We start from the raw sequence: 17,520 nt of genomic DNA, 5'->3' as shown, positions 1-17,520 counted from the left end.
GTGAGCTTCCACCCCACAACACACATTTTTCAAACAAGTAATCACTGCACTATTTTCACCACCAGCGAGGACCAGACAGCCCCTGTGTGGCAGCACTGCTTTCTGGATAATGTGAGGAACGATCGGTCATACGGTGGCCGCTAAGCTTTGCTGGTGGGTGACATCCTTCCCCAGATTTTTTATTTCTATCAGCTCCACTGTTGTTCCTACTGCCTACACCAGAATGAAAGTCTCAGAAGTACTCTTCCCTGTGTCATCATCTGATGTTGACACTAACACACCTGCACAGGTACCACTTTGTGTCTTTGATTTCCTTGTCATTGACACGAAGTGGTCAGTGCTATTGCTGCTGTAACTGCCTGCAACCCGGTGAGGGGATGAGGCGGTAGTATTGATGTTTCTTGACCTCCAGGCTGGACAGCTTTTTCTCTGTGGTGACAAATCACACTTTCTGCCTGGGCTGTGAATACTGCGTCGGGAGGATAGATGGGTTTCGTGGATGGTTGAGACTCCTGGAGGTTTTATTTGAAAACTAGGACTAGAAGTCGGGGTCCTGCAGGGAAGATGAGCACTATCTTGCTCTGAAGAAAGACTGCAGTTGCGTGTGGCTTTAACCATTATCTGGTCACTGCCGGGCCCTGAGGGTGAAGTGGCAAAGTGGCTGTTTGTATGCTGAAAAGTGGTGATCCTGTTGCAAATAGGTGTTTGTGTTTTCCTCGGTCCACTGGAGTCTGATGTGCTTCTTTGCGGTCCATGACTCCGAGACAGTGAATGAATTAGTTTAACTGATGCGGAGGTCTTGCCAGGAGGAGCGCTGAACGGCGGCCTGGGTTGGCACAGAGGAGCGGGTGGATGTGGTCTTAGGGCTGACGTAGCACTTAAAGCTCGCAGAGCCTCCTCAGAAACCCTGTGTGCTGCTGACTGTCTGAGGACAAGGAATCAGAAGGGGAATCAGATCAAGAAAGACAAGCAGAGAAAACAGAATTTGTTTCATAAATAACGAGCAACATCGTGCTTACATCGAAACATCGAAAGGCACAAATTAATTGTAATGTGTGTTATGTGAAGTCTGTGGTACGCCCTCTGGTCAGGCCTGAAAGGGAAGACGTACAGTGTGTGCAGTTGTATTAAACTGGTGTTGCCCTCTATCATGTGAATAGTGTTGTAAATGGTGCCCTCTTAAAGCCTCTGTGGGGGTTGAAACAAACAAACCTGAACCTGTTTTTCAGTTCCTTCAGAGGGAGAGGGGAGGAAGCTGGCGCTGAAGCAGCAGACATAGAGGGGTAGAGCTCCAAGTCCATTTGAATAGCCCCTCTCAGCTCTCTCAGCTCTGCAAATACAACAGCACTGAGATTCGAAAGAAGTCTGAAAAAATACTGAAACCATCACTCTGAAGTATGATTGAAACACACTGTCGGACACTTAAGTACACGGAACCATCAAAAGATAACAGTCACCTAGTGCATAAAAAACCAAAGTGCTCATTTTTGAGTTCTGAAAATGAACTCAATAACTGTTTTACCCAGACTGCTCTCTAATGTACTCAAATTAGTTTCACTGTCATTTGGCCCCGAGTAGATGGATTTGGCTGGAGTCCTCAATCGCTCTGTCTTCATTCATAAATATGTTTCAGAGTGATTCTACCAGCTAATGGAGGGTGGGTAAAACGATCAGCATTCCCATTTCATCTGTAAATGTATTCTCTGAGCTGAAGATTAAAAGGGAAGTCGAGGATGAAGAGGGCTGTCCCCTCACACCATGTGTGGGGCAATAATGTGCCACCAGATGGCAGCAAACACCAAACAGTTGGTACACGGACTCACCGGTAAGCGTCGGTTCTGGTTTATCGCACTGACTCCGACACTTTTGTCTGATATTTCCCTGCAAGAGGCACAACCACAGAACACAGAGAGACAGAGCTTATGTTCCTCATGCAGCTTGGCTGTACTTAACATAATCCGATGGCACAAACTGGGACACGTTCAGTGTAGTGACGGTGGTGGAAGTGGGCAAAGGTAAATGTGTTGAGCATGTTCAAGAAAGTTTGAGCCTTTGGACAGAGCAAAGGAACAAGGAAAATGGATAAAAATAACATCAGGAGGAAAAGGAAAGGAATGTGTGTGTGTGTGTGTGTGTGTGTGTGTGTGTGTGTGTGTGTGTGTGTGTGTGTGTGACCACTAAACGATTGAGCAGCAGTGTTCCATCATAATTTGGCCTCAAATATCTATATACATAGCAAATGAAAACCATAGTGGTGTGTGTGTGTGTGTGTGTGTGTGTGTGTGTGTGTGTGTGTGTCCATAGATGGCAAAACCAAAGACCTGACTGAAAAATGTGTCTTCATGTGTTTGCAATTTGAGCCTCCTTAACTCATTTCACACCAGCACAAACACTAATGGAGAGTCTTTATAGCAACCACATGGACTATGGACTACAGTATATCTACAGTATATAGTGCATTACACAAACAAACAAGCACACACACACACTCAAACATACCCAGAAGCCTGGAGACTGACAGCTAAAACATATATTTTTGGTCTATTTTCCCAGAGGGATTCAAACCCAAACCTCCTTGTGTTGTGTTTCAGAGCTGCAGACCAAGTATGTGTGGAGTCTCTGACAGTGAAGTGAAATCCAAAACAACTCTAAAGCACACGTGCACACACACACACACACACACACACACACAGACAGACAGACACACACACACTCCGAAAATAGGCTTTGTGGTCCATGTGGGGTTTGAACCCATTACTGTGGTGCTGACTTCCTGATATTTCAGAAAGCTTGCATGTTACTGTCATCATCCTTATACATGAATCTTTCGAAAGCTAAATCCATCTGAATATATGAGCGGAGAAACATAACAAATGCAGATGCTTCCACACAGGCGCACTGCACGCTACAATTAAGCAATTAACATCCAATCAAGCTCTGTGGCGTGTGTGCAAATGCTGAGCAGACCCAGTTGATTCTGGTGTTTTATCAAGATGGAAAGAGGAAAAGATCTAAGTGACTTTGAAAGAGGGTTCAGTGTTGGGGCACAGATGTCAGGAGCTGCAGTCACAGAGACTGCTGAGCTGGCTGCTGCTTCAATAGGAACAGTGATTAAAGTGACATCTGCATTTAGATCTACGGGAAACACATCAGTAAAGGGGGCTGGAAATTGTGGTTGACAGCTCGCATTTCTGTGACCATGATGCTCTCGCATTAGTGTGATATGTGGATAAAAACAAGAGCAACTCTTCCTCAGGTGACTAGAGAGGGTTATTATAGGAGGACTGCAGTCCATAAACCCCTCATTACAAAGACGAATGCACATTTGAGAGTTCAGTGTTGCAAAAAGCACAGGAACCGGTCTGCAGAGATATGGAAGAAAAGTGATATGATCAGATGAGTCATCCTTCAGTGGGCGAGACGGCCTGAATGTTTGACCCCTACAGTGAGGGGATCCGGTGGCTCTGTTTTACTGTGGGGGACATTTTGCTGGCATAGTTTGGATCCACTTGTCCCCTTAGAGGGAAGGGTCACTGCAAATCAATACAAAGCTGCTCTGAGTGATCACCTTCATCCTGCGATGAAACAGTTATATCCCGATGGGAGTGGACTCATACGCTACGGCCTTCACAGTCAACAGAGCTCAACATTCTGGAGCGACACGTTAGCCAGCGCTCTCCACCACCTTCAGCAAAACACCATGAGGGAATGGCACCATGTGGTGGCCCAACTCCTAAATAATACACTTTATGTTGGTTTTTCCTTTTTGTCACCCAGAGCACAAACCCTGGATATTGGCAGAAAGCTTACTGGAGTAACTCTCAGTGGAAACCAGTCACCTTCGGCAAAACCTGTACATTTTCTCCATCAACTGACTTTACAGCGAACACATGCTTTGAACAACTGAGACACTGCACTGTATGCATGTGGAAGTTACTCTCAGACTGCTGCTGGACCAAACTGCTACATGAGCCTCCCTCCTGCTAAGAGAAAATGGGTCATTATGGTTGTGTTTAGGATCAATTCATGATTAGCTGTTACACTAAAAGGCAATTTGATCATATTGTATTGAGCCTCTAAATGCCTGATTTGGCTCCATTTAATAGCTGAATACTATATAATTTAATCAATACCAATCTCAGCTGTGTCAAATGTGTAGATGATGAGAAAGTCATGACCGTTCTTAAGCAGGACAGTGAACAGTATCATGACTTAAAGCGATGCACAGCACAGCTTAGCTGCAAACACTCTTACATTTGTGACATTTAACATACTTTCCTCCTCCCATTTCACAGTCATTTACTTGCACAGACAACAAAAAAATCCAAAAGACATAGCTAATAATCACAAGCCTTGAAATTCACAAAACAGACGTTGAAGGCACAGTGAGTAGGATTTCCTTAAAAAAACAATGCATAGACTTAAACAAAATCTCTCGCAACCGTCACATATGACCCACCAGAGGTCTGTGGTGGTGTCTGTATTTGTACCCCGCTGTCCACCTGTATTTTCTCCTCACTGTCCCAGCTGATCTAGACCATCACCAGATTGCCTAACAGATCGACTGAGGACGCCATCTGCGCTCTCTCACCTGGAAACACCTGCGTCAGGATGCTCTTCGTTGACTACAGCTCAGTGTTTAATACCATCATACCGAACAAGCTGGTCGACAAACTCCATGCACTTGGACTAAGTCCCTCCACCTGCAACTGGATACTGGATTTCCTCCACCCTTACCCTGAGCACCGGCGTCCCCCAGGGGTGTGGGCTGGGTGAAACACTATTGTTAAAGGACCAATGTGGAGGATGTAGCTCCAGCTAACAGTGAGGTTGCAAATTGCAAATTTCTGAGGATGCTGAGGAGAGCAAACCTCCCCCAAAAGCTGCTTGTCAACTTTTACAGATGCACCACAGACAGCATCCTAACAAAAAATGCATGACAGCCTGGAACAGCAGCTGCACCAAAGCTGACAAAAAAGCCCTCCAGCGTGTTGTGAAAACAGCACAGGACATCGTCGGCGCTGAGCTGCCATCACCAGATCTTCATCACGCTCACTGTGTGAAGAGGGCTAAGAAAATAATGAAAGAAATGACACACCCAGGGCACCATCTGTCTAAGCTCCTCCCATCAGGCAGGCAAGTCAGATCAATCCACAAAAAGCACAAACAGACAGAGAAGCAGCTTTTTCCCAAAAGCTGTGACACTATTGAACTCATCTCCTCAGTCTGACAAGACTAATATGCTGCCATCACTGGAGCATGTGCAATACCTACGTAAATGTCACTTTAAGCCGCTGAATATGTGCAATATTTCTACACCCAAGTACACCATCACTGCATACCCGTCTCACTGCACCATATCATCATATAACATCTCTCAACCTTTGGACAGTAGGTGTGCAGCCCCCAGTCGATAACAGCATGCAGATCAGGTGCAGCTAAATGGCACCTTGAACTGAGGACATGGGATGAATTAACGTATTTGTAGGCTTTGAGTTTTGTGTTACAGTAAAAACTAAAAATCACACAGATGATCCTCAGGGCTCAGTACCAATATCCTCCCTTCCAAGCACTGATGAGTTATCACTGCAGCAAATAAAGGGAGTGCACAATAAGCTCGTGCTGTAAGAGCACCACTGCAGCCACAGCCTCACCCCACCTGCTCATGCACCAGACAATAACCCTTTGCTTGAGGACACAGTTTCTTGCCACATTTCTGCTTTACTGCAGGATCCTTTTGATACAGACACTAAGTGCCTTTACAGTAAATGCCTCATGACGACCAAGAAAAGTCTCTTTACAATAGCTTCACACTCTCCAGTCTTAAAGACTGGAGCAACACACTGTTGGGTCCGGAAACATTACTTTCATAATGTCTCCTCTTTCCTCTCCTATGCCCAGTTTTTCCTCGTTTTTCCTCACAGTGAAAAACCTGATGAGGTCTTCCACAGGCAGTACCTGTGATGTCTGGCTTATCTTCGGGATCTTCACGTCACAAGTAGATGCTCGTGCAGCAGGCACAATGCTTCTCTGTGGTCACACACCATATTCAGTTTTTGTTGGTCACAAACATTTGAAACACACACTTTGAGATACCATTGTCATTCACTTTTCTTCTTTTTTCAACTTGTCTTATTTACAGACAAACTGGCAATGTGACATTTCCAGGCAGACACACACACACACACACACACACACACACACACACACACACACACACACACACACACACACACACAGAGGCTACAGCGAGATAACTTCCACATCTGGTCTGCACAGAAGTCCGACATCTGGCCTCTAACTAACTCACTGTCTGGGTCTCGCACAATGTCAGACAAGCATGACAGTGTAGCCCGGCTGTACACATACATGTGTGTTTCTTTGTGTGTGTGTGTACGTGTCTAAATGTAGTAATCTGAGTGATTGGAGGGAGATCGATCTTACTCAGCACTGCAAAGCTCTTGGCCAGACAGATGGAAAAAACAAGCTTAGACTGAGCCCTAGCAGGGTTCCTGTGTGTGCGGGCGAGTTTGTGTTTGTGTGTGTGCATGTGTTTGTGTGTGTACATGGAAACCTTGGCAGCGTTTCAGTGCCAATAGAGAGGTAGCAGGTCTACCTGAGGGAGTCCAAACTTTTCTTTTTCAAACTAAAAAAAATAAATAAATTCTGTTTTGGGGAAAAGTGCCTCTGGTTGATGCATTATATTACAATATTATGGTTATGTATAACCCATTTGGAGTGCAAATTGCATGAAACAACTAACTCATGTTGACTCTGTAAACTTTCTTCAAATTCAAGTAAAATTTCACAGAAACGAAAGAAGTCAGGCCAAGTTTGGGTTTATGTTTACAAAATGATGCATAAGACAGCTCGAGTATTTCCTCCTTGTGCAACGGTGCAACCAACAATGAACACCAGACCAAGCAAGGGACCATGCAGCCTGCGATACTGTGCAATGCTGATTTGTTCCTATATGTAAAGAAACTTAAGGGTAAAATGATTATGCTTGAAAAAAATCTCATAGTACAAATACTGCAATATGAAAAGGCCATCCCGTCTACAGCAGAGAATCACAACGCAGGATGCTTTCAAGGTTATATTGTATGACTGTAAACTCTGTCACAGCTGTATCAATACAGCAAATCCAAATTTTGGTTTTGGCCTGATTTCCCATAAATGACTGTAGGATTTGGATCATTGTTGCAGCTGAAAAACAAAGAAGATTAAAGATTCACTTGGCAGTTGGCTGTTGTCCATCTCGTCCTTCTTACCTTTAAATGCTTTACCAGCCTGTTCAGCGCTTCGCATTCCTCCTTTATGACAGTCCTAGAGAGACAGACAGACAGACAGACAGACAGACAGACAGACAGACAGATTTACGTTTATCATCAGCACCCCAGTTGTTTTTCATTAAAGAACTATTGAGCCAAGAACTAAAATCTAGGTCAAAGTGGAAACTTTGCACTTGACAGTCACAACACGCACACGCAGCCAAACACCTTAAACGCTGAGCTTTCTTTTAATGATGGCTGTGGTTTGTTTTCTGAAATGCAGTAAACACACATTTTTACTACTGAATATCCGTTTCAGGAGTCCGATCAATTCCAACAGCTGTGTGTGACATTTGCTAAAAGTTAGAGGTTTGTGCAGTGGTTAAATCTGTGAGAAGTAGGCTTTGCACTATGTAACACTGTGTTGTTTTCCAGAAGGCAGACTGTGCCACAGACTGATAACGAAACCCATCACACAACAGAATAGGTGCACTTGTGTCTGCTCAGAGTTTATCCTCTGCAGTTTTCATAAGGGTACTGAGGATACAGTGTCCTATTTTTCTTTTCCCTCCGTCTCTCTCCCCCTACACACTTTCTCCTTCTCTGGTTACATAACCATAGTAGACTTTATTCACTTCTTTCAGATGAAAAAGAAACTTCTGCCTGCTCTGGGATCCATTTTCTGACAATGGGGCCTTTTGTTCTGGTCGAGTCAGGAAATGGGAGCGAGAGGGAGAGAAAGAGAGGGAGAGAGAAAGGGGGAGCCTTTCTTCCAAGGTAGCCCCAGCGACTGTATTGCCCTGTGGGCCTCAAAGTGAGGGATGGAGGAAGGAAAAGGAGGGATGGAGCGTGATGGAGGCAGAGCAGCGGAAGCCACTGAGGAGAGGGGAAAAACTGAGGAAAAGGAGGAGACTCCGAGGAGCTCACTTGTAACACTTTTACACCAAAATTAGTGCACGTATGTGGGTTTTTAAATGTGGGTAAACAGCTAAAAATAGACTCCATTCCCACTACCAGTAGACGAGTTTGTCTTTCTGCTGTGTCACATTCAATGTCACGAATGCGTCGGAAAACAGAGAACAGTATCATGGTGGTTACTTTTTGATATCCTATACGAGATGATGATGATGATGAGAAGGATACAGAGTGTAATGAGTTGGCAATTCTGTTTAACAATGTTTTGTGCCAAAGTCCAGAACTTAAACGCTCGTTACCATCACGTTAGAAAGGGGGTGAATATTAGCGTGCCCACCCGGATGTCATGCTTCCATGACGGCCAATCAGAGCTGGAGCCGATAAACAGCCGTGACTACTGAGGAGTCATTTGACCCAGGAATGACTGCTGATTGCACTCTTTCCCGCTGCAGACAAAAGCCAGATGTTGGTGGGCATTGGTGGCTTTTTTTGTCCAGTTTGAAAGAGGCTTTAGACTTAACAGAGCGCATGTGAATTATGTGATTTACAACAAATTAATCAGACCACAAAGACAGAACACATACACAACATGCACGACGCATCTCTGCTGGTTAGAACGACAAATCCATGATGATGACACGGTTTTTGTACTGCACCAGTGGGACGTGTTGTTTGCTCAATCTGCACACACTGTCTGTTGATCCTCTATTCTAGTGGGGGTCAGGACCACCCAAGAGGGCTCACGAAAAATCTGATTACAGGATGGCAGAGTTATGAAAGGAGGAGATATTGCGGCTCTGTGCAACTCACTTGAGGCGATCCACCACTTGGTCAATGTCAGTGACATTCAGCTTGACTCTCATTGCCTCAATCTCATCTTCAGCACTGGACTGGACTGAACAGTGAGAGCTCGGTCTGGAAGAGACGAGGTGAGAAGAGTACAGAACAGAGTACACAAAAGAAGATTAAACCAGATCTTATGCATCATGAATAGAACTCATTTCAGCAAAACATCCAAGTCTTGTTTGTACCAGCGTTACTTACCTGCTTCCAGCATCAGCATCTTCAGGGTTGGTACAGTTTCTATAACAGCTGTCGAGGTGACCCAGAGCGTAGTCCACCGTCTCAGGTTTGTACCGAAACATGAGCTCCTCAACATCTCTATCGCAGCAACAGCACAGACGAAGAAAGACTCTTTATACAAGTCAGTTTATCTGCAGCTCTTTCAGTGTTTATAAGAGTTTTCAGTCGTGCTGGAAGAGTTTACTGCATGTAAATTGTATTGATATCAGTAAACATACACTTAAAACTTACCTCTTCAGTTTGGCTTTTGAGTCTAATTATTTTAATTGTATGGTCCTTTTATTCTATTTGTTTTATTCTATTTCATTTTTAGAATTGCTATTTGTTGTGTACAATAGCCTCCAACTCCTTCAGTGTTTATATTTGTACTCAGTCACCTGTGAAGCGTTTATTTAATTGCACCAAACTGTGTGAAAAGTGCACACAAACTCATTGACTGACTGAACACATGAGTCACACTGAGTCACATCCTTGCTTTATGCGGGATGACCTGATGGTGCTTTCATTTCCATAAAGGCTACACAACGCGTGAATTTACGAGAACTCTATTATTAGAACCGGGCTCATTTTACAATATCTGGAAAGATTATCTAAAACAAGGACAGATCTCAGGAAGGGGAAGATAAGCAGCTGCAGCATTACATTTTCTGGATGATCTGTGAGAGGAAACAGTCGGGTCAGTTCTGCTTAATCTAATCGTCCGCTACATGAGGGAAAATGCAGCTTTTCAAGCCATTCAGATAATGATGTGTGTGTTTGTGAGTGTGTGTGTGTGTGTGTGTGGGTGTGTCTGGGTGGATGACGAGGATGTCAGGACCACACAGGAGGAGGCCAATAAGATAAATCAGTTGACTTTTACAAGGTACACACCCACCCACACACCCTCATACAAATGGTTAAAATCACAGGAAAAGTCTGGTGTGGGAACGAGAGCTATTTTTACTTTTCACCCCGTCCTGTTGATGTCGCTTTAAGTAAATCAGTTAGCTCGGCTTTTGCTGCAAATATAGGAAAGTGTTCTTGGCAACATGTCTAGTAAATTAGGTTAATACACACACACACAGAAAAATAATTTCCGGGGGAAAGTATGAGAGAGAAAGATGCTGGTCTGTGTTTGGATGCTTTGGCAATATTTTCTCAATTTCCATGCCAACAAAGCATATTAAATTGAGCTAAATTGACAAACAGAGGGTTGTGGAGCATTATTAAGTGGAAGTGCTATTACAGGCAAGTGTGTTCGGTTTACTCCTGAAAGCCATTCAGCTGATATACACTTGGGACTTAATCTAATTCGACGATCAAAGGCCTGGAAAACACACACACACACACACACACAAACACACACAGTTTCACGTATCAAGGTCAGCAAATATACCAAAGCCAACTTCAAAGAGGAAAAGCGATTTGTGCTGGCCGAGTCTGTGTGGCACAAATACTCTTTTGGTGGTGTTCCTACACAGCCAATCACAGCAGGATATATTTCCCCCTCTGAATGGCACTTTTTCTAATCCATTTACATTGCAGCTGAAGCACTTTACAAGAGTGACTTGTGATGTGCGACGGAGTGTGGCTTCACTTGGTGTCTTGCTCAGTGACACTTTAATAAGGAACAGTGCTGTTCGGGCATCAGACCTGTGGCCTTTTGGATATTGGATTGTCAGCTTGAACATCAGGCCTTGAGTGTCATCCTGATTTAAGAGAAAGCCCTCAAAATAAGTCCCTGCCTCCTGAGTGCTTATAACAAGCACCAGTCTAGCGTTACTATATTTCTTTCTTTTGTCTAAGATATGGCTGGGGACCGCACTGAGGGAGGTCTTACATTTGGAACTGAAGTGAAAACATTCAATGCTGCAGCAGATCGCAGCTCGTACTGTGCCTCTAGGGATGGCAATATGGGTCCACTTTGGCTGAAACTGACATCTCTGGATGGATTTATATGTAATTTCCATTGCATGTTTCATTGACATTCATGGCCCCCAGAGGGTGAATTCTAATGATGTTGGTGATCCTCTGACTTTTCACTGAGCGCCACCAAAAGATTCACATTTATGGTTTTGAGTGAAATATTTCAACAATTACTGGACTGTCAAAAGCCCAGACATTCATGTTTTCCTCAGGATGAAGTGCACTAACTTTGGTGATCTTCTGACTTTTCTTTTACAGGCGACATTGGGTCAAAATTTCTGTTTGTCCAATATGAGTAAATACTCGCAAAATTAGAAATGTTAGCATGCTAACACACTAAACTAAGATGTGAACATGGTGAACATTATACCTGTTAAACATCAGCATTAGTATTGTCACTGTACTGTCAGTATGTTAGCTTAATCGATGCTGGTTAGCACACAGATGTTAGCATTTAGCTAAAAGCACTGCTATGTCTAATTAAGCCTCTCAGAGTAGCTAGCATGGCTGTAGAGTCTTGGTGTTGTATGTTCAGGATGGGGATGGAGTGGATCAAATGAGGCATCAACAAATGGTAAAAACTGGTAAAAATGAACGTAGACTCTACTTAATAGATGGAGATGGCAACAAATCTGTTAGATCAGTGGTTTCCAAACAGAGGACCTAAAAAAAAAAAAAAAAACCTAAATGGTTGCCTGCAGCCTAAAGTTTAACGACACAACACAATGGACCCAGAAAGAAGAAAATCACAATAAAAAGGACGTCGACAAATTGTCAGGCAATAAATGGTTTGTCACAAAAACAGAGAACAATCCATCTCACGTTGTGCTTTTCCTAAAAGGTCGCAGCAAAACCTGGGAGGTGACATGGGGCGACATTCCTGGCAGCAGCGAGCCAGTTGCTGGGATAGTAACCAGCCCATTCACACGTGGGCTCTCACACACACTTGTACTTCCTCACAAACACAGTGCAATTTAACAGCCTAATTTATGTAACATAATGTAAGGATGTAGGGCAGCGTCACTACCAGATATTATCCCGCCAACAGTTTTATGGCATTCTTCAGAGTATATTAATACATGTCATTAAATTGCCAACTGCTACAAGCTCATCTGTGACCTGAGCTGTACGATTAGCTAGCTGTAGAAATTAAACACCAAACAGCAATTAGAAAGTATTACCACTTCTTGAGGAGCTTATAACTCTCTGGTGGCGGCGCATCATAAAAAACCGACGCAGAGTACCAAGTGTCATTACATTCTCCCTGTGAGCATCTCACTGAATGGGGTCAGTTAGTATTTTTGCACACAAACTCTTAACAATTTTAACAGGAGTATTGATAATACGTAAAGCTCCAGTAAAGCTGGCAGTGAGTGGATCTTTAAAATCTCGGCTAGCTGCCATGTGGTGTGGAATGCACGGGCCATGCAAGTCTCCCTCCTATAATTGTCCTATTGTTCCACAATTCACATCCCAGTTTGCAGCATCCCCACACCAAAAAACCTTTGTTCCTCTGCTTTCCATCCGAGGGAACACAATATAGCATTTTATGGCACTCTTTGTTGGGGGAAAAATGACGCACAGAGTGTGAGAGCAGGGTCTTAACCTACTTATCCACACCACCTCTGTGTCGCTTGGTTTAGACCACTGAGCAGGAAAAAATGTCTTTACAGAGAGAACTATCAAGAGAGGAAGTGCATTTATCTAATATTAAAAAAGCAAATCACGCAAATGTTGACTGTTTATAAATTTGGATCAAGGCTGCAGCTGTCAAACATGTAATCTAGGCTTTAATCCAAACAGAAAGTCGAAATAATTAATTTCCTGGGGACATGGTTCAAAAATATGATTTCATCAAGGTCAGCTACCGACTGACGGACCAATTGTGTGTGAGACTATAAACACTGTCTTACCAAAAGCTGCACACACTTTTGAACAATTCTCTAATAATGTACAGAGTGGACTTATATGTGTGAGATCTTACACCTACCCCCCCCTCCGGGTGGCTCTCTCTCTGAGGGTCTGTAGTAACATCTTGACCTCGGCTCTCACCAGCTCTTTGACTGCAGGGGGGTCAGGCAGAGGGGTCCCCGCCCCGCTGCTCTTGTCTCCTCGTTGGCTCTCCTGCCACATCTTGTGCCACAGCTCCGCCTGCAAACACCATCATTACTGTAAGTGAGGACAACCAGGAGTTCTCCATACATTAACGTCTCATCGTAACAGGACGTTTACAAGACGTGCTTTACAGACTGAGGCCAGGTGACACGTTCACAACTCATGATCCTGCCCCAAGCGATGGAAGCGATAAATGAAAATATTCTCAAAACTCAAAATGATTTAGTGAGTCAGTCTTTTAGAGCAGAGTGGACAGTCCACTTGCAATACGCTGCAAGCAGTGATCCAGACATCCGTCATCCGGTGACTCCCCCTGACAGCCTCCCTGACTGAGGATGACAGTGGGACTTTTCATGTCTCAGGGAAGGCGGTGGAGTATTATCTTATTTTTTTCCAGTCTCAGTGAGGCCAAAATGTGACTATAATCTGTGAAAAAGCAATTATACTGTGAGTGTACCGGTGCATACTCAGCCGGCAGGTGCAGGAGTCCTCTTTAATGTGGCACCAAAATTCAACACCACAGTGAAAAGGCACCTTCTGTTTTCAGTTTTCCAAACAAAAAAGTATGAATTTATCTGTCTATCTAATCTAAGATTGGTGAAAGCATATGAGTTAAAAACCTCAATGGCACAAAAAGCTGAGTAAAAATGTTAAGACCAACAGCTTGCAGACGTTAAACTGTAATCTATCTCAACTGTCCTCTTCACTTTCTATCTGTGAAAACATTTTCAGGGCTGTCCTTGGCAAAAGACGACACTGTTTACTGGAAACTGCTGTAAACACTGACCATAGTCTTCCTTTAACAGGGAGCAATATGACTTTTGGATGCAAAGGGACATAAAAATGTATAACCTGATTTTAAAAAAGCTGGGAGGCTGTTTAAAACATCACTAAAATTACTCTGTTAACCATATATTGCTTTGTCACACTACGTTATCTTGACAACTAAAGAACATGTACATGGAGCACAGGCAACTTTTTAATATTTGTCATTTTTTTAGGATTATCACTGCAGATCAATGACTTGTTAAGTTAAAAAAAAAAGTAGAAAAGGTCAGTATTTATGCATGACTGCCTCTGTGAGTCTGTTAAGGGCTGAGCACCCAGGACTGCAGTTGAACTTTTACAGACAGCAGCCGAAAAATCACCATAATTTAACCATAACGTAGCAGCCAAGGAAAAATAAAAAGATAAACCACTGTGGGTTAAAAAAGAGACAATGTGAAAAACGTGTTCGAGTGCTCGTGTGCATGTGCGTCTCGGGGAAGTCTGGGTACGATTAACACCTCTGCACCTGTTGCCTGCCAATCATACGAACAAACGAACACACTGGGGGACACTAAACACTCCGCTTCTGGTCTTTGCATGTGTGTCGGTGTGTGCGTACACTCACACTGTACTTTGGACACACACCCATTCGCTTACAGTGGCTTCCTCTGTCTGTCTCTGGGTGTTGAGGTGTTTATGTTACAGGATTCATGGCTCATAGGCTTTTCCCTCCCTCCCTCTGCTGTGAGACTGTTGATCTCATCCAGGAGCTATTTTAAGGGAGCGTTGTTGAAACCTGTCAGTTAAAAACCTACAAGGAGCCGTTATATTGAATTATTTAAAGCCTTATTTAAATTGGGGTTTAGAATACAGTTAACTTAAAGGGCTCATTTCCATTCAAAGTAGAGGGTGTGGAGGGAGGTACAGAGAGATTGGCCTTGCAGAGCGACTTGAAAAGAGAGGCTAATGCTCCCTCTGATCTAACCGCTGGAGACAATGGAGACCTTGATGGAGGGAGGAATGGCGGTATTGAGGAATGGGGGAATCGCCTGCAGATCGACTATTACTTTTCACAGAGGCTCACTGAGGGCTGGAATTCATTACATGGCAGCAGGAGAGGCAGAGAGGGACGGATGAGAGAAAAAACAGGAAGAGAAAGACATGCAGATAGGCAGACAAGAGCAGAGACAAAAAACGAGAAGAGTAAGTGATCCAACCTGCAGTAAAAGTAATAACTGAGGGAAACCTGCATGCACCCGTCTGAGGGTTGAATAAGGCGCTCTGTGCTTTGTTTTGTTTCTTTCCTCTGGAAATTTCTTAAAGCTCTCAGCCTAAGTCGTTCTTTCCGTCTGAGGGCTTTACACCCAGCCACTGCATACACCCCGACTGTAGGTGAAAAAACACCCGAGCAACACTCAAAGTCACACACACACACACACACACACACACACACACACACACGGCGCACGTATGAACACACACTCACATGCACACATCCATTTCCTCTGCGCAGACACATGCGGAGTCAAAGAATATGTGTTGCTAACGGTTTTATCAACAGTTGAGGATTAGCCTCTTTAACCCTGTTATAACGACCCCCTGACTCAATAAGCTTACTGGGCCTCTGTGTGTGTGTGTGTGTGTGTGTGTGTGCGTGTGTGTGTGTGCAGACAGGAGTGTGAGTGTATATGAACTGATTTACTCTGCATCATCCCAGTTTGATTTTAGGTTTATTGCTTCTTTAAACAGTGCTTTGAATGCATTTATCGTGATGGTAAAAGACGTTTAATTTCACTGTTTAACTGTGTCTGAGTGCGAGCCTGTGTGTGTGCATGCATCCATTTAAAAAGTGTTTTGTAGTTGTCACGTGATTTTTTTTTTTTTTTCATGTTAACTGTCACAACAACAATGTGTGGTCTGGAGCCGAGACAGACATGTGTTTTTCTGCAAACAGCGGCTGGCCTGTTGGCTCAATGCAGCCTGATAACATCTACAGATGGAGAGATTTCAACACTGAACAAACACACGGCAAAAGAAAAAGAGAAGATGGCAGAATGTACAAGAGTGGAAAAGCAAGGAATGTGACGCTATATCAGACATAAAAGAGCAAATTCAGAGATTTATATATCCTACAGAAAACGCTGAGGAGAGGAATGCTTTGTGTCTGTGTGAAATCTACAGCGACAGATTTGGTCTTAAGTGCACACGGCATGACCTCTCTTATGTAATTCAGCTCGGGAGGAATGTTCCCTCGGTAGACTCGGCGGCCTTTCTTCACATTTGGCTTTAAGGTCATTTTCAAAGCACTGTAATGTTCTGAGTTTCATTTACAGCTGACGCGATGAGCCGGCTAATCAATCAGTCAACAGTCAAAACAGGCTCTATGTCCATATCAAATCAAGCGCCAGCAGTTACTGACACTCAGACTTTGTTCCAGATGTAACACTCCACCATAGCTGTGGATTTTTCTCATTGATCCTCCAAGTCTTTCTCAGGGAGGCCTTTTTGTGTGTTTTCCATGAAAGTGGCGTTGGGGCCAAGAGTTTAGTGGGCCTTGAGTAAATATTGATGTCTGTCTGGCTCACACTTGGACTTCACTGCAGCACAGTGCCAGTTAACCCGCATTTAACTTTTATAAGGAGGTCCGGGAATTGTAATTAATGAGTGTATGCAGCCAAACTAACACACGCATACACAACTTGACACCACAGTTCATAAATTGTTTGGGCAGGAATGCTTAGCTGGGCAAATTTTTGACTCAGCCTGAAACCAAGCTCAACAGGAAATTCTTGTAGATGGTGCAATGGTATTCTTGTGAATCCTACCAGAAACAGACCCAGCGTCTGGACTCTTTGAACGAAGAAAACAGCGAGGGTGAAACAAGTTTTATCGGCTGAATTTAAAGAAAAACTAAAATGTCAAGCATGTAGCAATATTTTGACAGAAGGAATAAGAGGCTTTGCAGTCATAACAACCCTCTTACCTCAGAGTGCACCTCTGTATACATGTCAACCAGGGAGTGGCCCAGTGCTGCACGGATCTTTGGCAGCTCTGACCCAGTTACATGTTCAGCAATCAGGCTCCACAGAGACTGGCTGGGGCACCAGAGCTGGTTTCCATCAGGAGACTGCATAAGATTGGCAATCTAGGGGTGAAGGAATGGAAAGAATCTAGAGGAACATAACAATACACGCCATAACTGGGAGAGGCTCACGAGACTGACACCAGTGGTGGAATGTAATTAAGAACCTGACTGAAGTACACTTTTAAGGAACTTGAGTGCTGTTCATGCAGTATTTCATGTTATGTTTCATGTTAAAATGATTCATTGATTATCAGCAGAGTTGTTTAATTTTCTGTAAATTGACAAATCAAAAAATTGACTTATTATTGCAGCTCTACTCAAAACAGCACCACCTGTCCAGCCAAAACAGTAAAATAAGAATACACATTAATGATGATA

The 17,520-nt window shown here is 43.6% G+C and overlaps 1 protein-coding gene across 1 annotated transcript; it reads right to left on the bottom strand.

The window, feature by feature from the left end:
• Positions 1-1,228: 1,228 nt before the first annotated feature.
• ccdc24 (coiled-coil domain containing 24) lies at positions 1,229-17,190 on the bottom strand. Its single transcript, XM_076745073.1, has 6 exons — positions 17,041-17,190; positions 13,165-13,325; positions 9,231-9,347; positions 8,997-9,101; positions 7,272-7,326; positions 1,229-1,330 (listed from the first exon to the last, which is right to left on the bottom strand). Exons 1-6 carry the CDS (start codon positions 17,188-17,190, stop codon positions 1,325-1,327), a joined length of 594 nt encoding a protein of 197 aa, XP_076601188.1. The 3' UTR covers positions 1,229-1,324.
• Positions 17,191-17,520: the final 330 nt, after the last annotated feature.

The sequence above is a fragment of the Chaetodon auriga genome, chromosome 12 (assembly GCF_051107435.1).
Source record: "Chaetodon auriga isolate fChaAug3 chromosome 12, fChaAug3.hap1, whole genome shotgun sequence".
Classification (NCBI taxonomy): Eukaryota; Metazoa; Chordata; class Actinopteri; order Chaetodontiformes; family Chaetodontidae; genus Chaetodon; species Chaetodon auriga.
The sequence above is the reverse complement of the archived record's forward strand: the minus strand, read 5'-3'. Positions and strand labels throughout refer to the sequence as shown.

Coding starts and splice junctions, on each gene's coding strand:
- ccdc24 (XM_076745073.1), bottom strand. CDS start 17,190: ATGCAGTCTCCTGATGGAAACCAGCTCTGGTGCCCCAGCCAGTCTCTG. Junction 13,326..17,040: donor ATACAGAGGTGCACTCTGAG/GTAAGAGGGTTG, acceptor TGGTGTTTGCAG/GCGGAGCTGTGGCACAAGAT. Junction 9,348..13,164: donor AGAGCCACCCGGAGGGGGGG/GTAGGTGTAAGA, acceptor TTGCTGCGATAG/AGATGTTGAGGAGCTCATGT.